The sequence below is a fragment of the Daktulosphaira vitifoliae genome, unplaced genomic scaffold (genome assembly GCF_025091365.1).
Source record: "Daktulosphaira vitifoliae isolate Bord-2020 unplaced genomic scaffold, ASM2509136v1 Scaffold_1, whole genome shotgun sequence".
Lineage (NCBI taxonomy): Eukaryota > Metazoa > Arthropoda > Insecta > Hemiptera > Phylloxeridae > Daktulosphaira > Daktulosphaira vitifoliae.
Genome location: NW_026099572.1, coordinates 13,897,121 through 13,920,157, shown reverse-complemented (window position 1 = coordinate 13,920,157; position 23,037 = coordinate 13,897,121). Strand labels below are relative to the sequence as shown.

The 23,037-nt window shown below is 29.2% G+C and overlaps 1 protein-coding gene across 1 annotated transcript; it reads left to right on the top strand.

Moving 5' to 3' along the window:
* Window positions 1-4,087: 4,087 nt before the first annotated feature.
* On the top strand, window positions 4,088-23,010 carry LOC126907194 (uncharacterized). The gene is made up of 11 exons (XM_050688310.1): window positions 4,088-4,562; window positions 17,615-19,012; window positions 19,089-19,262; window positions 19,326-19,509; window positions 19,662-19,921; window positions 19,985-20,112; window positions 20,216-20,483; window positions 20,548-20,764; window positions 20,954-21,254; window positions 21,574-21,783; window positions 22,105-23,010. Exons 1-11 carry the CDS (start codon window positions 4,505-4,507, stop codon window positions 22,234-22,236), a joined length of 3,330 nt encoding a protein of 1,109 aa, XP_050544267.1. The 5' UTR covers window positions 4,088-4,504; the 3' UTR covers window positions 22,237-23,010.
* The last annotated feature ends 27 nt before the right edge of the window (window positions 23,011-23,037 follow it).

Genomic DNA, 23,037 nt, shown 5'->3' with positions numbered 1-23,037 from the left:
TTTCTGAGTGTCCGTTCTTTGGAGTTACACTTGGAAAATAGTCTATAAATTATTTTATTTATTTTTATTGTTGATAAAAAATAAAACTGCTATAGTTCACATTTAGTAAATGATCTAACTGATTTCAATGTTATGAATTTGCCGTGAACGAATTTCAAACCTGGAAATATTTTTTTTTCGAATTATGTTCATTTATTTTATTTTAACTAAAAAAAATTAACTACAGCCATCTAAATATAATAATAATATGATTAAGTCTTTTCAGGTGTTGTTAAAATTTCAAGTAGCGTTTGATTTTTTGGCTAAATAGAATGATATGAATCAGGACATTGTATAGCTTCTTTAAAAATGCAGTTTTATTAAATTATTTTGTTATACACTCTCATCCTTATGTCGTGTATTACATTGACAATTTGTCCTTTTGTGTATAATACACCTATAATATTTTTCATGTATAGATTTTTGGAAATGGCATTTTTTATGGACATTTGAATGCTGGTCGAATGCTTTAATGATAAAGATAAAATATTGTTCATCAGATACATCACGTGGAACAAAATTGATGTTATGTTTACATTTTGTTTTCCAGTGAGTATATTTGCAGTATATCTTCCTAAATATTTTAAGCTTGTATCATAAAAATTATGAAGAATGAGTGAATAAATGTGAGTGCGTTTATCTTCGTTGAGTTACCACATAACCGGATACTGAATCATATAAAAATTCTTTGTGACAAGTTAACTCAAATAGAACTTGTTTTTACCATGACTTTTATATTTAATTTCAGAAAATAAGGAAAATACATTTTTCAGATGATTGTTTTAAGCTGGTTTTCTGGTACTGAATCTCTATTTATGGTTTATTCCAGTGGTCATTAAAATAATTGTACTGAATTATAGCAAAGTATTAGACGAATTACCATAAGAATTAATTAGGGTAAATAAGAGTAAGATGTTAATTATACTTTAAACCCTACTAGTTATTTTAAATATTACGTCAATGAAAATTCTATTTTTTTATATTTAAAATTGAACTACAATTTTTTCAGTTATGTACTTCTAATAAAAAAAAATCAAATTTTTGTTTCTTATGATATAGGGACTTAAAATTTAATTATTCTTCCAATATAATAAATTTTCAAAATTTGTTCTAACTTATAACTTTTAAAAGTAAGAATTTTCATTCTTTAAAAAAATAACTTAATTATATTTGTAATTGAAAATACATCTTTTTTTTTAAATCAAAGTAGTCTACATTCTGACTAGACTTGTTAGGCGTTTTTTAATTCAAGTTATTCCATTGATGTATTAACGGATATTGTCATGGATAGATTTGTATTTCTTTATAATATGCGATACCGTTAAATAATAATTGGAGGATCTGTAGGTCTTCCTATCATATATACTTGTTATAACAATTTAAATCAAAGTGTATCTAATGAATTGATTATCTGACTGTCTTATATAGGACAGCGATTATTTAAACGTTGATATAGTTTTAATTGAAATTTCATTTTATTTTTGCTAAATATTATTTTAATGTCATAATCTTAATTAAAGCTATAGTTTTGATTCAAAATTATACAATACATTTGCTCAGATAATTTTCTTTTTTAAGTATGAATGAAAATTGTTAAACATTTTAATTCTGAATCTCTGAATTTTATTTTTAATCTATTATAATAATAATTATTATAATAGATTATTACAATAATTATTATTGTACATATAACTTCGTTTTAATAATTTTTTCTGATAACTTGTATTGAGCGTATCAGTTAAGGTTAAGAGTAACTTATTCTATTTTCCACATAGTTCATTAGATTGATATCGTTATGTTTCAAATATAATCTGTAACACTATAATTCAGAATTTTTTTTCATTTATTGAGTGATAAATATTATATTTAGTATAGTTTTCTTTGATAAATTTGACTCTATCAAATCTATGTTTATGTTTGATATAAAAACAAATAATTATAAATTAAAAATCTGTCATTTGTCAATCAAATCCTAGAATGTTATCGACATTTGTTATGCACAGTCAGGTTTGAACAATTATCGTTGTTATTCAATAAGCGTTGGGTACAAGAGTTTTTTCAATAACCAAACAACCAGGTTGTCAATACATTCTTCTAGTAAAGACCACAACGCCCATTAATCTCGGCGGACAGGAAAGGAAATGGTACACATTTTGATCTTCGGCGAACTCTTTAAACCTTCAGGCGTTTTATCTGGTTGCTGGGTCGCATCCTGACATGACTACGAAGGTCACATTCCGCCTGAATAACAACATCAGCAATATATTATCAAAAGACCGCTAACCGATGAACCATCGGTTCTTGTTTGAGCTCGTGATACTTTCCATAGGTGCGGGAGGATATGTCATTTTTATCGAAGTAAAAAATGAAAAGTTCCGAGAGAGGTAAAGTCAATTAAAATTAATTTATCAGATTTATTTGATGTTAAACTTTTAAAGCAATAAAATTAGTGTAAATAGGAGAGTATTACAAAAATACACCAGTAGTTTTATATTGATTCACTGATCAAATATATATATATGTTTTTTTTTTTACAACTATAAAATACTAAAGAGCACAACTGATAACTGGACGTGTTTACCCTTTTGGTAATCAAGTGTTTTTATTCATTAATTATTTTTTGTCATCAAGACATAATTAGGTTGATCCTTGCTTATAATAGCTGTTTATCACCATCTTAAATTGGCCAGTTAAACAATTGTATGTTTAATTTTATTAAATAATTTAGTACACGGACAGACCCTTACTGCGAATAGCGGGTCTTTTAAAAAACAAAACTTAGGCACGGAATGTCCGGAATCACTGTCACCAGTAGGTTTGTCTATTATATTTGATGTGAATAATGTACATTGTACTATTGTACTATTAATTTTCTTTAATTATTCATTCAGTTCTTTATAAATTTTGACGGGGCACTTTTATGTCAATTCGTATTTTAAACAGTTTGTTGATTATAAATACAGTGTATGTATGCACTTAAAATATAAATTGTTGCTCGATAAACGGATATGACTCATCTCATAATTTTAATTGCATAATAGTGTCCTGATATTACACTATGGACAATACTACTAATATAAGTGTTACGATTGACTGAAATTGATTAAACATCAATAAGCTTATTTAGATAATACTTTACGGAAATTCCCATGAATTTGTAAAATTCAATTAAAAATATTTATTTTGTTTTCATCTTTAATTATATCATTATATAATTCCAATGATATTTATCTTTAAAATTACGTATAATTATTAAATAATTAAAGTACAATAATTTTATTGGTAAAAACTATTAGCATAATGTCTTCAATGAAATTGTTTAATGCTTATAGTCGTTTACTTTCTTAATGTTTTCTTTTTTCGTAAGCAGGTATAATTTAATGTTAGAGACAACCTAATCAATTCAACTGGCCCTCATAAATGAGGTCGACAACCTAATGCAGAACACCTGTGTAGGTATTTCATCCCTCAATAAAAGTAGTTTTGTATTAAGAAAAAAACGACGTTAATATTATTCGTGCGAAAATTTGGTCGTTGTACCTGTCAATTAAAAATATTTATTGTACTTTTTAGATGTAATTCGTGTAATTCTTTTTCATCTCGAGTTTTGTATTATGCGTCTGCTGCTTTTCACTTGCCAAACTTGATGGTTGTACTGCATAGTGCAGTCGTGGACATTGTTATATTACGGCTATCTACTGTAGTATAACATTCGCAAAGGAATTTCGATCGGTGGTACAATGAGCGATCTGCCTTGGGCATAGACACTAATAATACGAACAATAATTTTTCGTAGATACGATATGTATACATGTCTGTATGTGTGTGAAAATGAGAAAAATATATTTATCATTTATTACACCAGTAATGGTAGGTCTGCTTGTATATGAGATATTATATAGATACATTCAATAATAGTTGTATACTATTACCGGGGCGCGGTGTAGTAGTTAAATAACGGAGGGGAAAACCGTTTCGAGTTTCACATCATCGCGGCGGCGGCGGCGGCAGCGGTGGCGGTGGCGCACCGATGTCAGTGACTTCAATGCCCGACGGTTCAGTTTACGTTTGTCTGAGCGACGTCCACCATACTACGTCCGTGTTTTTTACTATTCCTAAAAATATTTCGAACTTATCTTGAATGATAATTTTTTACACTTTGTTCTAATTTGCAGAGTTTAAACGCATTCGATTATTACTTTGACCTCTTTATTTATACATTATTCTCATACTTAACGTGTCCGAGTGTCTCCGTACTATACTTAATTGACACATCCTGAATTTGAGGTTCTCTCGTTGACATTGTTTTTTTTTCCATCGGTGATAATTTTCAATGGTTTTCTAACAATATTTACGCGTGTGCGCGTGAATTAGTGTTTTGAAAGACGTGTAACGTGGTGTTTACCGCGCAACAAACTCATCAATGGTCTAATGGTAAAAATGTGATAAGTCTGACATCGACATCATGAGGAATAAACCAATCAACACTGTTACTTTATTGTTATTCGCTTTGGTCATTATCGGTAAGTGTACTATTTTTTTATTTAACTAAATCGATGCGAAAATTGAAATTATTAACGCAGAATAAACTATTTGTATATTTAAAAATTAAAAGGGATTTTAATGTATCAACTTTTCTAGAGAAATGATTAATTTATGAACCAAATTTAATTATATAAGATTCCGTTTGAAATTTAACATTATAAATACACAAGTAGAACATTATGGTTGCAATAAATAATCTATCGACCAATAATTTTGTGAAACTGTATTTTATTTTTGTATCGAGTTCTGTAAAAACAGCCCTATGATATTTAACAGTGCGACAATATATCAGAACGTGAGTGTTACACATGATTATTATTCTTATCTATACGAAACTTTATAGTGTACCTACATAAAGAATTTCTATTGAATACGGATATGAACCGACATATATATCCGTTTAGTGTTGCGCCAACACTTATTCTAAAAAGTCACATAGGAGCAAACTTAAATATCAATTAAAATTCTAGTACTGCAATGATAAGTTTGCACAAGAATAAATCAGATAGCATTGTAAAATAATAAACGGATAGGAAGTGCACAGTATATTAAGTTTAGAACGGACATCGGTAGATGCGATTTCCGGCGTTAAATAAAAATAGCGTAGTATTTGTCAATGTTGTATCGTAAGAAGACCGTGACCTGTGTGTGTGTGTGTAAAGATATACGTGTAAATGCGCCATACGGCTGTCTTTTGTTCTTGCGCAGGAGAAAGTGAATTTTATTCATTGTGTATACGACCGTCATCGAAATTTCCATGCAGACACGGAACTCCGGGCCTTCCTATGTGTGTGTGGGTTTACGTAACGTCCTTCAGTCGCCGTCACAGACACAGAACACGTAAAAAAATACATAATGTGCGCCACAGCAAGTCGGCAGATGAAACATATTATTGGATTTCGTTGAGTCGAGGCTAACACTTTCTAAGCACTAACGTTAACAGCACATACTTTTCAATGACCTTTTACTGATGGACCCCATCATCACTTCTGTAACTCGTCTTTCGGATGTTTAAATTGCCGAATGGAGCTTAAGGTTTATACAGTTTCATTGGAACGGAACGCGAGGGAGTTTTTATAATATACCTAATAAACGCTTTAATTTTGTGACAGCTGTTGATCGGTTGGTGTTCAAAAAAAATTCAGTGACCGTAAATTTTGCTTCTTTGGCCAAGTCGAATTTCGTTTTATTAAATGAATTGGAAAAACAAATCATATAAGAGAGAGAAAATTAATAAAATTCATAAAATAATAACATAATTATTAGAATACACCGGTCATACATTTTTATTTAGTATTGAATAAAAATTTGATTGTTTCAAAAAAGAATTTCATTTTCGTTTCAAATGACAAATCACTCGATTTTGGATGAAAACCAAAATTTGTGTATAATGTAGTTCCCGTACAATTATCTGCCATTAAAAATTTTTTCGATTGAAGAATCGTTAGTTTTTATTTAATTTTTAATAACTATTTGTGTGAAAGCGTTACATTTTTCATAAGATTATTATGTGTATATTTTTCTTAAATGAGCTCTATAGCTTGTTTGTGGAATTTAATTGGTATAATTACTTAAAATATAGTTAATTGCCACAATTCGGACAATATGTCTGATGCTTCGTTCAAAATATATATAAACCATAGAATCGTGGTATACTGAAATGCTATTGATAACTAGTACATTGACCTGACGATAGACCAACGTGCAAAGATTTCAATGTCATTTTCTCACTTAATTTTCACGGAACAATTACAGAGACGTTCTCAATTAAATAACCTTTTTACAGTTTACGCGTTTTGTGACCAATCGGTTGTTCAATTTTATCATGTAATATTTAAATCGATTTCTTGGCTACAAAACATAGTGTTGCTTTACACAATATCATGTTAAGGAATCATATACAGACAATCGAGATGATATTTTATTTGGTAAACACAATAGCTCATTCGATACACTAGTCTAAGAATCAGCACTCGAACAACTAATATTGTAATTTTGGTTTTACTGGAAAATAATAACACTCCAGAAGAATGTGAACCATAATTTATGTATGGGAATTTATGGTTAAATAATAATATGAAATATCTGATTTAGCCACATTCTTATATATAGAATGGAATTGATCTAACTGAAAACTCTTAAAACTTTTTATTTAACTTAAAGAATAATTATATATACATGTATAATTATTCTTCTGGTCTACTCAAAAATAATGTCCAAAAAATTGATGTCCAATGATGTTAGCATAAAACGTGTTAAATCTTATTTTTGTAAAAATAAATTTTGTTCTTTTAATATTTTTTTATAATATGAGGAATAAAATAATTTATCAGCTGTTATACGTTTTAGAAAAATAAAATTTCTTTATGTTAGAAATTATTAATTTTGATTTCTAAACATATTGTTGTTTAGATATTTTCGCCAAAAATCATCAAATTAAAGTATTTTTTTCTCATAATCTATTATTTATTTTGTAAGCTTGTCTCCGATTTATATCAACCATCAAATCGAAAATTAGTTTTCAGTTTCAATAGTATACTATTTAAAGCACATTGGAACGAAACCATAAAAAACACCGTGAATTATTTTAATAAAAAAAAATCTGACTTTCATTCTTATTATTGTCTGTTTTTGAGATTACTCTTCTTAATTGGTAATATGCTTTTAAATAGCCAAAGATATTATTGTAGTCTTATTGAAAATATTTTTACTCAGCATAAATATCTTAATTTAAAGAAGAACTATGGCTTTATCCTACTGAATGCCAATAATGGTATAGTTTATGGTATTATTTTAGATAGGTATAGTTAATTTTTAACTTAGATCAAGTGTAACACCACTTGATTTAAATCGTATTAATAGATACACGCAATTGTTTCAATTTTACAGCATTCAATAAAATTTATGTCAACAAATTAATTTCCACGTTTAAAAAAGTTCTCACTTAATATGAGAATTCGTGAATTAATTCTATCGTAGATAAAATTCCGACTAATTAACTTCCTTATAATATATTTTCGAGTAAGTTTTTACTAATAATTAGCAGTTTGTTTGCTTCGCCCAGTTCTCAACTATAATAGAAGTTCATGGTCGAAAAATCTACGTATCGTTGTTGAGCTATCACAACTACAGTAAAATATGTGTCATACTCAACTTGGGCTCGTGATATAATGTAATTCGAACGAGATTGTTGCGCACGATCGCGTGGAAACCTCAATCATATACACGTCGGGCTGTAGTATCCGAAAATTGGTCGTATCCCAGGAACATTCGTGTATTCAGATAGTTATTACACGGTGGATTAGTTGTGTATGGAAGTTCTCTGTACGAACAAGAAAAATGATTTTTTTCTTAAAGAAGAATTCAATGGCCGGAATACAATAATATTATTATTTTGTTCGCGAACCCCACGGCCTAATATCGCCGTATCGAAATAACAGTCCTTATTTTTAATGTTATTTTTACATCTCACAATACATCAACAGACATCACGAGAATCACTATGTGCCGTTGAACTCGTGACACTTTTGTAAATACGTCAACAAGCTAAGAAAAGTCGAGCTGTAGGTGTTTCCACTTAATAGCCGTTCAATATTGTTAATACAGTGTTCAGCGTTTTTTGCATACTTAGGGGTGACAAAAAGATTTTAAATATCAAAAATATACTTAATGAAGCAATAACTGATTTGTAAGTAAAAAAAAAGAATACTAAAAAATTAAATAGGACGTGAATATTATTATTTTGACGAACAATTGAATATCACATTTTTATTGTAACGCACGTCACCTGATAAAAATACTGTAATAATAACGTTACATATTTTATCATATGTAAGTGACGTGTGTACGCGAAGGGTTGCGAGCTCATTGGCCATATAATAGATTCGATATTTATATTGTATAATTTATTAATTGGACTATTTACAGACATCTGTGATATCGTATTATTTTTTATTATTATATTATACTAACTATTACTTTTGTTACTTGATGACATTTAAAAAAAACCAAGAACTCAAAATTCAAAGACTACCATGTTTCTGTAATTTATTTAACTTATGTTTTTTATTTAGTACTTTTAATCTTAAAATTAAAATCGCATTATTGTAATTATATTGTATGTAAGTTATACGTCATACTATTTAAATTATAATTTATTTTTGAAATCAAAATATTTATGGCTAGTTATTTTTCTATGAACATGAAAAATATTCTATTTTATAATTCAATTAATTATTTATTGATGTTTTTTAATACTTCAAACACGCTAAATGCCAAATTGACGTATACATTATTTTGATATTTAAAACTGAGATAACTTATTTTTAATTTATAGTAAATATTAGATATTTATATTACTATTTTGTTGATCACCTGTGTGTTAAATATATTTTGTACTGTACTTGTTGTAAGTATGCACTATGAATGATGAGAATATACGAATGATAGAGTTCATAAAATTAACTGCGGGTATATAAATGTCTAATTAATATAAATTTTATGCTACTTTGTGAACGTTTTTAATTATAATTATTTTAACACTATGGAGGTAGATGTCAAAAACAGAGCGCACATTTGTACAATTGTTTATTTGCACAGATATGAAAAAAATAACGTTGAGTTATAAAGCCAATTTCTCATAACTATTCTTTATACTTCCTTTAACAATGTTCGTCTTCAAATTTATTCATAATTGTAACAAAATAAAAAAAAATGTACTGTTTAATTACACAATTTAGTTAATATAAAATTGTTAAAACACATTTTGCTCGAATACAGTCTAAGGAATGAGTATTCAAGAAAACTTTCAGTTGATATAGTAGAATAGACCAAAATGAGTTAGTTCTTAGGTATTCCATGAGATAATTTTTTCAATTAAAGTCATAGCATCCAATCATTAAAATAATAAAGCATCTGATCTTTTTTTGTCGGTATACATAGTGAGTAGCTTACACATGCGGTTATAATTTTTTTGATAGACTCGCTAAGTATAATAACAAAGTAGATATTTAAGCCAAAGTAGAGTTTGCAGATGCAACATTTATGTATGTAGATAAAATATAAAAACAAAGTTCTTAAGTCATCTTTTGATAGAATTCAGATGTTTAAATAAAAAACCGGATCATAATTAAGCCAATGTGACATGTAACATTATAAAATTTGTTAGAAAATATCACGGTCTAGTAGTTGTTATCCTATGAATTTTAGTTTGGTTGTTACATCAAAGTAAAAAACAAGTATGTGACGTCTGGTGAAAATTGTGAATTGAAATTATTGAAAAAGTAACATTAAGAATAAAAAAGTATAAAGCGTTAGCAAGAAATCGTACTTAATGCCAGAAAAAATATACCGATTACTTTTAAACTGAAAAGTACCGTAATTTGTTTTGAATACAATATAGTTCATCAAATCTCGTGTAAACTATTATTTACATAATCTAAACAACCGTGTGTATTATGAAGAATTATAAGTGGTGCGATTATGTGCACAGTTAAATTGCGATGATTTCACGTGATTTGAATATCAGCCAGCGTACACTGAAAGAGCGTATTATTCGTTAGTGTCTTTTGAAAATGTTTGGTGCTAATCAAATACTTTACTGTAGAATAATAGTTTTGTGAAAGATTTTGTTTCAAGAAATTTTTTATGTCACATATGTGATGTAACATTTACTTTTTAGGCGTCTTAAAGGAATATTTTCTCTGTTATAGTGTTAAGAAGCTTTTCATTGCACTCACAAGTGGTTATTTAAAAATATAATCGAGAGAAAACACTAATGTATTCACTATCATATGTGTTCACAATAAGAGTTAGGAAGAGTTCATACGTTATCATTTGGTCTTATAGAATGATTTAATTATCATGTGGGTGAAAGACAAATTACTCGATGAACTTTCAAATTACATTATAATAGTTATCATGATGTGATGCATTGTATTGTCCTTTGTAGATCATCATTAAATACTAGAACAGCTTACTGTAATAATGTTTATTTTCCAAATAAAAGTAAAGAATTCTTATTTTTTATCATTATGAACTATTCTTTTATTGTAAAAATCACAGTAGCTGCTATTGTCTGATGAAATAAATATAACGTAACATCTTACAAACACTTGAGCAAATGACAAGAAATTGTTGTATTAATAGTATTTCTGCACACGTTTGTTGAAAATTTAATTCTCAGAATGTTTTCCGCTATTCCTAACGGACATTCGTACGGATTTAAAGGTTACACGCTATCGCATTTTGTAGTTCAAACAAATCTATTGTTGATAAAAGTCGTATTATGGCCGTTGAACTCTTCGCGTTGGAAGACTTACATTAATAGGATTGTGACTTGCTATGGCACAACAGTGATTGATGAGACATACATCATCCGATTTGACGGACCGTGTAAACGAAGGCCGCATAGGATTACCAAACCATTATCCAGTTCTACAGCATATACGTGCATTTCCAACGTGTGCTGGCAAATTCCACACAAATAATACACCAAAAAAGAATTTTATTGTGCCTATTATGATGGATTATTTGGTTTATGAACTAAGAATTTTTTAATATTACAGGAAATAACTCAGAACAGCGTGGAAAATGATAGTATCTTACTGTGGTATTGATGCTTTACATGGCATGTGACACACATTAAAGTTTTTGTTGGTCATAATTCACGCATGACTCGTTAACTGACTGCGGTCACCCGTACATTTATTTTCGGTCACATTTTAATCAACATAATATTGTTAGACTACTCGACTTAATATGTACGTTTATCATTTAATATATATACAAATTTATGAATTACTTATATATATTTAAAGGAGTCTGTAAACCGCAAAAATAGTTGACACGGTCACTAGACATGGAGTGGAATGAGAGCAGAACATTATTGGGTTCTATAGAATGTAGGAGTAATTTCTTCCTTCACTTTATTAATGGTGCCAAAATAAATTAACACCTAATACTTTTGATAATCAGCTGGCGGTCGCTAAAAACACCTGGGGCTCATATTGTTTAACACTAGAACGGGGTGCGAGACGAATGTGACAGATGAATAAAGAATAATCTAGAAGATCATTTTCTTGACACTCGATTGTACCATACACATGATATACTAATTCTTTAAACTCTTAATAAAAGATTAGTTTTTTGATTCACCATGAAAAATTGTCAATCTGTTTGGTTATACTATTTTTTTAGAATTTATTATTACATCGTTGATGTATATTATTGATACAAATACTCAAAGATGGTCAAGTTAATGGAAATAATTAACTCAAGTTAATTTAAGTTAAATATGAACAAATTTCAATAAATTAATAGTTGACATTTACAAATTTTAACTAGCTGAATTAAAAGATAGGTTGAGATTTTTTTTAACTTAACTACTTTAAAAAAAAATTATTTCAATTCAAATTAATTTTTCGGCTAAAATCTCTTAAGATAATTTTTTATTGATGCAAAAGAAAACTAAGAATCGATTTTCAACTTTTAAAACTGAATAGGAAGAAAATATTAATGATAACAAAAAAATTTGTTGCAAGGGTTTATTAGATAATGAGGTGACCGGTATTACCCACTGACCATAGTTCCCCCAGTCTCCTCTAACTGTTATTTTAACTAATTAACTGAAAAAAGCTAAGTTATTTCAACGGAAAATTAAATTTGTTAAGTTAAAAAATTCATTAGAAAAACAATTAATTAGATAAGTTGAAAAGTTAAAAAACTTAACTTTTTAACTAGTTAATACCAATATAGCAAATATTTAGTATGGCTCCTGTTATTACGATATTGAGAAAATAAAGTGATAGTTCTGAATATTTTGGATGTTCTATTATAAATAAATAATATTTTTATCAAACCTGAAATAATAACAAGTAAAAAAGTATTTGTTTTTTAACGAAATGAGTACTTTGTTTAATAAAATGAAATAAAAAAAGAAAAATAGTGTTTTTTATTTATTAGTTTTTGAGGATGAAATAAATAATGTAAACTATCCCTAGAAGTAAATAATAATAAATAACAGTGAAAAATAATACATTGAGTGATTTCTTTGTATATTGAATTGAAATTATAGTAAATATTAGTTGTGATTGTTGTAATCATTTTTTTGAAAACGTCTTATTAGACAGTGCACATCGTAACAAAAATAAGCATCAATTTTAGCTGTTGTTAGTGAAAATACGTCACAGAATTACATTACATGTAATTCTGCATACAATGTTGATTTTATATTGTATACAAAAAATATTGTTATGTTGTATTGTGTCATCAGTTAACTTACACTAACTTCCGACTTTGGTTTATACTATGAAGAAAAATTCAAACATTTATTTAGAGTAATTAAAGAATTGTTTTAGTTAATGGTATGCGAAGTTTTATGCTGCATATTTTCTTTAATGTTACACTTTCTTTATTCCACAAATAAATTACGTTTACCTCTGAGAAAGTTCTTGTTGCATATTAAATTTATTTTTGTAGTGTACATAACTTCGTAGGTGTTGCGATTCATATGTTCTGTACGCTCGATAAGAATTCAATTTCAATGTCTTATAGACATAACGATGGTGAATAATGAATTGAATTTTTCGATTAATCTTATCGGAATACAATCGAAATGAGTGTTTTTGTATCATAAATCAACTTATCAATTTTAAAAATAATAACCAAAAAAATATGTATAAGATAAGGTTAATACATCAAAAGTAAAGCAAAGTGATGAGATAAATATGCCGGACATCTAATTAGAAACTCCTATTTCAAACGCCCACTGAACAACCAACATCATTGGAAACTTACTCACTTAAGACGAGTGAAATGTGTGCTTTATTAGTCATACGTATATGATTTATTCTGTTTTCATTTTATAAAAAGCATAGTAATAAATGTTTAGTAAAGAAATTTGTATTAAAATAATATAATGAAATATGATTAGAAAAAAAATCAAGCAATTGATTAGATATTTCAGCTGGTAAACTTCAGAAAAGTGTATTTGTTTTGAAAATCATTATACAAATAATGAGGTATGTACATAATTTTGATTTAAATAAATGTTTTCGTAATAAATTACTCATTACGTCTTATATATATGATCGGCATTAGAGTTGATTTGGGCGTGGAAACCTGAATGTATCCGTTATATCATTTCAAGCAATTTATAATGATGAATCAGGACCCATCCAGATTAAAAAATAATTAAGAATTCAATAAATAGCGTCTGTAATATTTGTAACGGTATCTTAGTGTATTGTAAACAGAAATATATTTATTTAAGGTTTGTTGAAAATATTTGTTTTGAACTCATAAATAATAATTAATTACATGTTTGATGAGAGTTCAAAATTAATAGATGAGATGAGAGGTATTTATTCATAACAATTGGTATCAGTTATTTATTACCCAAATAATATATAAAGCTTAATATAAAATATTAAAAAAAAAATCAAATTGTCAAACATTAACTTAAATTAACTAAATAAACTAAATAAATAAATAATATTTTTAAAGAAATTAATTTAAACTTTATGTCAACCAAATTTAATTAAAATTTTTATTTAATTTAGGATAAAATTCATCCAAAATATTTATATATGCTTTATTCAAAATTGTAAGTTTTATTGAACTGAAATAATCAGAAAATTGATGTAAAGTTACTTTATACTAATTTTTTATCAAAAACAATTTTTTTTGCGCGTGAAAAAGTTTTAAGCTAATTATTTGTTTTATTTTTAATATTTTATGAAAAAGTAAAATACTGTAATTTTTTTTTATTATTATCAATGTTAAGATGAGTAGTTTATAACTACTTAAGAAATAAAATTCTGATGGTTAATTTATTATTTTCTCATTGGCATTATAATTTGACAAATCGGATCAGTTTCTCACAGTTTATGTGATGTATAATTCAGAGTTTTTCCTTAAAATTGTTTGTAATCTTCAAGGATTTTTATTAAATATGCTCTAATTTTTTATAATTACCACCTGAAAATTATAAGTGTACTCACAAGTATTGTAAGAAGTATTATTGTTCTTAATATCATAAGAATTTTTAGAATGCGAAATACAAAATATATATATATATATATAGTTGCCTCACTCTTGAAATGTTATTTTTAGTATTGTATTTTGTTAAATGTAAGGTCTTAGTAGCAACTTCATCCTACTATTATATCGTTATCACCCCAAGAAATTGTGTTCGAGCCCCGTACATGATAATTTAAACGGACAATAGTAGTACAACATTGAAGCATAACATAACATCATAGTGTTTTTCTTAAATAATAACCAGCGAAATTTTGGACTAAAGTCGTTTGAAGCCTAAAGAGCGGATCACGATATTCCTAAAATAAATCTTTTAAAAATTATAATTAGGTATTTTTTAATAGTAATAACACTTATCGTTACATTCATCTATGTTTGGGCTAAACTGAACTGGTCTTTGGGTTACCGGCAACGTCGCATAGTTCAGCGTGTAACGGGTTAACGTAACGGTCCAGTAGGTATGCGCGTATGAGGCCGCCGCCGTTGCCTTGCTCGTCATTCAAGGTTTATCTATCCAGTTGTCCATCCTTCTTACTATCACTAATTTCCATACTTTTGTCGTCATTGATTGTAAACAACTTAACTAGATTAGAAATGATAGTGGCTAGTGCAAATATGTATTTTCAAATTTATTTCGTCGACTTACGTCGAAAAACATTTTTTCTGGGTGTATAGTAGTTTATGGTAAAAATTCACACACCACACGGTCTTTGCCAGTACTAGCCGACCACACCTAAAATATAAAAACTGACAGAAAATCTTTTGGTTGAATACAATCAACAGAATAATCATACACCGTTAGTGGGTCATAGAAACAAATAAGGTCGGAGAAAATTGAACTGATTTTTAATTGTTTCTATGAATTTACTAATCGGACACTACAGGCGCTCGCCACTAAGAGCTCCTAGTTACAAAGATACCTTCCTAGTATGCATTCAAATAAAAATTTGAAGTTTGCAATCGAATTGCTGCGCCCATTGAAGCTATTGTTAATAACTAAGATTTCACTCAGACAACAGTCTTACCTATTTATACTCTTAAATCTAAATTATTTACCCAAAAATCATAGACACAGCTACCATCAAAACACATGTGATATCACTTTAACTTAATTATAACTTATTTTAAATAAATTAAACCTGTCAAATTAGCTATAATTAAATTATGTTTTTTTATGACATATTTTGTTTTACAAATGAATTTAGTTAACATACTTTCACCCAGAGGTATATGGAGCGTGAGGACTGCCAAAAAAATATTTTTTAGGCTAAAAATATTAGTATAAGATATGTTTAAGAATAATAAACCATACTATGACCTTGAAGATAAATTTATGCTCACGTAAAAATAACCGTGAAATATAGAACTTAAAGAATTAAATTAATTAAGTATATTAAGGTTTTATTAATCATTATGTTATTTAATGGTCTATGATATTCATTTTTCAATGTGTTTAAGTTACCTTATAATAGTTATCTTTGAAGCAATTGGAATGTGCAACGGTAAATTACACTTGACAAAAAACAACATTTAACGAATAACCGGATTTGATAAAGAATCTTATTTAAGCATTGGGTTATAACTGCTAATTAATAAATAATCTGTGAATTATAAAGATAGATACAAAAATTGTTTTATTCAATAGAAAATTGTTATTTGTGGATTTTTAACATTATATTAAGTTGTAAAATAAAATAGGTAAAAAGTATAGTTAAATGTTACACATTTTTTTGTCATTACATTAAAAAATTACGTCAACCTTAAGTAAAAATATTTTCTGGTGTACTAATAATTTCATGGTACTTTTTTTACACTACCTTATTATACGTTGTATGTATAAAAAAAATAAATTACAGTTTCTATTGAAACTAGTTGAAGTTCTAGTTGAAGATACAATTGATGTTTTCAAAACCATATAGTTATTATAAACTTTGCTTGTATATAGATCAATATAACTTTAATGAAATAAATTATGTAATATTAAAACATATAATTAAATTTTATTAACATATTTTTTAAAACGTAAAAAAAAGTAGTTATTAATATGTTTACAGTAGAATAAAAAAGTAAGCTATGGGTGGGTTTATACCTGAGCTAATTACATTGGAATTCAAATTTGAATCTTAAATTAATAATTTCTATTCGGAAATGCGTTTCGTCAAATTAACGCACAATTAATTAGTGCAGTTAGTTTTTACATTCTTTAATGAAAATATATAATACAAACTTCTATGTTAGTAACGCTGTTTGCATTTTTTTGATGGTGCAAGAAAGCGGAAAATATAATGAAAAGTAATAAGGATAAAATTACACTAATCACTGGCAGATACGTGATCTACACGTGCACTTCATTGCACCAGCGGTGATTTATCAAACGTTTGTTCTCGGATTATAATATTATAATCATTATTGTCTTGTCTTTTTTTACCAAGAGAAAGTGATTTAAGTGTAATATTTGGACCCCTCTGGTTACATACAATATGCATATTAAATACGCTTAATTCATGTGTTCACTTCACGTACCAGGAAGGGGTTCTTATGACATCATACGCGGTTGTTTTGTGAAAGTCAAATGTAAATGCAAAAATTATTATAAAATTTAGACATTAGAGAAATTAATTTAGAGTTGTATTAATTTATTTAGATTAGGTGTATGTAGGCTATAATGCAAGTATTTGAGCAAAAAATAAATAGTTAATTTATTTTAATAAATTTACTTAATTGAAGAATTGTTGTTTTATTCCGAGGAATTGATATATAAGACCGATAATATAAAAACATAAAACATTATGTAAATCATTAAACGAGTATTTCCTTATATGAATGATTTCAAAAATACATCATTAATATTATTTGTACTTACATGGTACATTGAAAAATCTTATTCGTTACGAATCATAACGGTTAAAATTCTTTACGTTTTATTGATATTTTTTAAAAATAAACAAATATTTATATCTTTATTAAAATTAATTGGTTTTTTTTAATTTAGGCAAAGCACTATGTGTAGACTTACAACCAGAAGAACAAGTGCGCATTCGGAGGCGACATTTGGATTTGGCAACAAAAACAAGAGATTCTAATGAAATCGATGAGCTACATCGTAACGGTCAAATGTCACTGACCAATACAGAACGGTTGAAATATACGGCATCATCTTGTATTGGAAACTGTGCAACAGCTATTGATAATGATGTATTACAAAATGTCAATGATGACTCTATGGACAGGACTATTGTTTTAGGACCATCACTTGATGAACACACATCTCAGTCACAATACTTTTATGAATACGTTGGCCCTACTCGGAGTTCGGGGGAAGCAAAGAGGGCTTCGTCGCGTGGCAGATCACTCGTACCAACGACGGAGCCCACCAATACTGCACAGCACCCACAGCAGATGGGTGTAGTGGGTACAGAGAAGTCCCGTAAAGCCGAAAGCAGTGAAATGGAGGATACTTTGGACGAATTTGTTAAACACTGGACTGGGCAAAATGAACCTATGCGGAAACCACTCAAATCTAGGATCAATAACCGCGGGCCACCTCGCATATCTGACGCGCCTATTGTTATGGATTTACCAGCTTTCTTACCAATGCCACAGCAAAGTATAAGCAATAACTTTAACAATAAACAAAAAGACCCACCACCATATCCATTTGATATACCTCAGCAACAACAGCAGCCATCCAGACCGTTGCCACCTCAGCCACCTAGTTTAGTGAAACCATTTTTAACTGGTGTGCCTCTTCCAAATCAACTTGTGCCAACTGAAAATATTTCTTTGTTAGATAATCAGATGGGATTACAGCCTCCACCACCACCTCTTCCATCAAGACGACCACAAACACCATCTTCATTCCAGACGCCACCTAAACCTCAACAGGATTATAATTTAGTCACACAGCAAAATATCCAAATGACAACTTCTTCATCAGAACCAGAAAAGATAACTATATTTGATAAAGTTACATTACCTACTGTTGATAAGGATAAACCCAAACCAACTACAACAGACAATCCACAATTAGACATTAACGCTACCAAAGTGATAGGTCTTCAAGTATCGAAGATTGTCAATCACTTACAAAATCAACAACCATCGTCTATCGGAATTTCTGATTCTGTAGAAAAATTTACTACAGCTATTATTCCGATTACTGAGACAACTTCCACAAAACCCTTAGTATCTTCTACTAATCCAACGATTTCATCAACCGAACCTGTTAATGGATTAGATTCTATTACTGGCGTGGGCTCAGCTGTAGTTGTATTAGAACCTTCGACTTCAGAAGTGCCTCATCGAGAAGATTTACATAAGCCTACAGATAATAAACTGCCTGCTAAGCCCACAGCACCTGTCAAAAAGACTTCACAGTCTCAGCAATCTGGTAAGTATTTTTCTTGCAATTTTTTTTCACTATGTATTCACACAGGAATATTGTTATAATATTAATTCTTTTATAGAAGGATTCCCATACTATTCACGTCCTGGTATCGTGTTGGATGATCCTGAGTTCAAACCTCATCTTGGAGGTCAACGCCGACCTATTCAAGTACAAGTGCCTACCAAAGGAGATGTATTTGATATTATGGTATCAGCTATCCAAGGACCTGGTGACAAGACTGGACCTATTTTAAGTAAGAATACTTTTATTTAAACAATTTTTAAAACTTTATTTACTTATTTATATTTGTAAACAGCTGATGAAATATCTCCGTCGGGAGTGGGCAAAGGAGAAGTATCTGTAATTACTTCAGCTGAACCAAATCAACAGTTTGTTTCTATCGATGGTAAACGGACGTACATAAACTTGTTTGGACAACCGGAACCCACTGCTGCTGTTGGCATTCCACCACCAATAAAACCAACTAGTACTGCCGCCGGGTAAAACAAAATATAAATAATAATAATAATAATAAACTATAAAATAATTTAATAAGTATAGGATAAAATATAAAATAGGATAAGTTAAACAGTAAAATTATATTATTTACATCGTATAAAATATAAATTAATTGTGCAATAAAATTTTTCAGATCATTTTCGGTCAGTCAAGTGTTACAACAACCTAATAGCCAGGTAGGGAATTCTGCACCATCATCTGGTAATGCTAAGACTCCAGTGCCTGCTTGGAAACGACCTACTCATCCACCAGTCAGGATCGATACATGTATTGTTGGCGATGACTCTACATGTGACGCCGCTCAACATGAACGATGTCGTACCGAATTTGGTGTATCTTCTTGCCTCTGTAGGCCTGGCTATAGTAGACGTAAACACCGTGACCCATGTCACCGTAAGTGAATTGATTTTATTGAAATTATTTAAAATCATATGATATATTAATTTTTAATTTTAGGTATCGTATCGATAGTGTTTTCGTTGCGCGTCGACCGAATGTACGATACAAGAATTTCGTGGATAGATAAGTACAAGGATCAAGAAAGTCAAGAGTATCAACAATTAGAACACGAAGCAGCTAGAGCGGTAAGTATTGCCCATGGCATTAATATATTTTTAAATGATACTCTTTACAGTTATCAGTGAACAAAATTATATCTACGGTTTATAATGAAAAATTATTTTTTAGATCGATTCAGCATTTTCGATGACTCCTTTTTCGGACACGTTTGTAGGCGTTAAAATTAACAATATCTATATGTCAAAAACTACACCAGGTACGCCAGTGATGGTTAACGCTACAGTGCAGCTAACTGAAAACGCGGAACATTTGCGATCATCTGTTAAACAAGATGTACAAAAACAGCTTACCGGCGCTTTACAAAGACGCAACAACAATGTGGGTACTAGTGGTCTCTGGGTGGACTCGCCGGCTGGCGCAATAGCTCAATTACATGGTAGGAACTTAAAAAATTTTTAGTTATAGTGTAAGTTAGAATTTTATAATCAATTTGTTTATAGATCTCGACGAGTGCACTAGCACAGAATTAAATGACTGTCATCCCCTCGGAAAGTGTACAAATGTGTTTGGCACATTTCAGTGCACATGTCCTGAAGGTTATAGGGATCCATGGGTCGGAAATGCTCAGCGTAGTGGACGAACGTGTGAGACTTGTGACCCAGCTCAATGTAATTTACGTGGTGAATGTTTCTTCCAAGCCGGACAACCTGTTTGCAAGTGAGTACATTATATATGGTTTGACAAAAATAATTTAAATACGAATTATATGTACGCTATACTTAAAATACATAAATTGTTGTACGTTTTAAAATGTTTAGAAATCTATAAAACATTTTTAACAAACTTAATTATTATTTTATTAAATTTGAAGCATAAAAAAACATTATGGTCAATTTTTGTGAACAGGTGTTCCGGTTCTTTTTACGGTGCTCAATGTGAAATTGACGGTGAAGTTTTGAGCGTGGCCGTCGGTTCTTCGGTGGCTGCTATATCCATAATTGTACTTACTTTAGTGTGTTTGTGCGCATGGAGTCGGCGATGGAACAAAGAGCAAAAAGTTGGTTCACCCGTTTTCGGTTATATGCCTACTGGAGGAAGTACAGTAAAAACACCAGTTATTGGTGGTCCTCCGTATCAAGTATCCATTGAAGATCGCATGAGGTGGGCTCAGATTGCAGATGCAATGGCACACGCTAACCATTATGCTGTGAGTATAAATTATGATAGTAGTTAAAAAATATTAAATAACGTAATTTTTTGACAATATTTCTAAAAAATATGTATTTAAATTTTTTTTTGAAAAATATATTATCATTTCACAATGGTAGTCGAAACCTTAAAAATGTTAGTTTTAATATAAATACAAAAAATATATTCATAACACAATTATTGTATTATTTCGTTGTGAAAACTTAATTTTATAGAAATTGGCTGATTATTTTAGACTGATATAGCAATTTTGATTTTTAATCTATTTATTTATGTAACTTAATTTTAAATGGAAAACTTATTTTTGAATTTTTCAGCCCGAACCTGGTAATGGCACAATGCGATCGAACATGTTTGGATATGCTGGTGCTCCAATGCCCCTTCCTAGGCTCCGTCCACCAGGAAATAGTACCTTATCTCATCCATTCCGTACGCCAGAATCGAGCACCAGTGAAGAAGAAGATCGTACCGACCTCTTAGGTCGCAACTACCAGACATCTAGACCCAAAAGCCGATCGTCATTGGCTGTAAGTTTACTTGAATGAGTTGTATTTATATAATACAACCTATATCAAAATTCAAATAATGTGTTCAAAAACTAATAGATATTAACTAAAATTCTTGTGTAGTCCCTACAATTCCTACCATTATTGGTACTTATATATATCATTGAGTATAAAGTATTTAATAAATACTATTTATCAACTCTTAATTGTTATTTGTGAAAAATGTGAGTCCTGTTGAACAATATAGATTAATAATTTGTTTCATAAATACTAGTTTCATTCGATTAATTTTTTTATCTTAGAGATGTATAATTCAATTAAAAATTGTATATCATTTTTTAGAACCAGAGCGGTATTTATTATGACGTGGATTATGAACAACAACAACAACAGCAAACGGATTTGTTCTCTGGAGGTTGCATACCACTAAATACATACACAATTGGCAGTAGGTCCAACTATTATAGGGCGTGATGAAACTATAGCAGACTGATCAAGGGGAAGATTAATTCACTTTACTAACGTTATGCGTATATTAATATTGTTATTCAAATAAGAGGTGTACTCACCAGACACCTTCAATAATGTGATTTTTACAAATACCATTAAAAGGTGCTCCTAGTATGGTGTACGAGATAAATCGTTTGCCTATAGAAGTATAAAATTTTAGTTGTAATTATGTACATAGAAAAAATACTATGTAGTTCATATATTCTTGTGGAATATAACGAGTTTTTAAGCGTGACTTTACCGACTGATAAAAAAACTTGGTGTCGTTACGCTACTAAGAAGACTTAAATATGACTAGAGCCCATTGTTTATTATTTTTGTTATATAATATAAACAATTTTTAGTAATATTATATCCAATAAATGTTTATATCATTTTATACATATAAATAAATTTAATGTGCGCCAGAGAGATTAACAAAATGTGTTTTTACAATATTAGAGAATGTTGTTATAATTGGTTTTTTAACAGTTTAAACATGCGTATACCCAGACCTTGATTGCGTTTTAAGGTGCCATATATCAAATAAAAAATACTTTTATATCATAATCACTAAATATTTAATTTTTTGGAAACGTTAAATAAGCCAAAGATTATATTTTTGGATTTCTCTGGCTTCATTTTATTATATTTTATTAATCAGCATATTCTGTTTAAGATCTAAGTTTAATGTTAAGTTTATAGGTATTGTACATTGTGTTATTTAAACTATATGAAATAAATTTATTATTTATAAGACGACTAAATTGTTACATTTGTATTTAA

What these genes read in the sequence shown, in the direction of transcription:
- LOC126907194 (XM_050688310.1), top strand. Translation starts at nt 4,505, where the DNA reads ATGAGGAATAAACCAATCAACACTGTTACTTTATTGTTATTCGCTTTG. An exon ending in CAAGACTGGACCTATTTTAA is followed by an intron (nt 19,263 to 19,325) that starts GTAAGAATACTT and finishes ATTTGTAAACAG; the next exon opens with CTGATGAAATATCTCCGTCG. An exon ending in CGCAATAGCTCAATTACATG is followed by an intron (nt 20,484 to 20,547) that starts GTAGGAACTTAA and finishes ATTTGTTTATAG; the next exon opens with ATCTCGACGAGTGCACTAGC.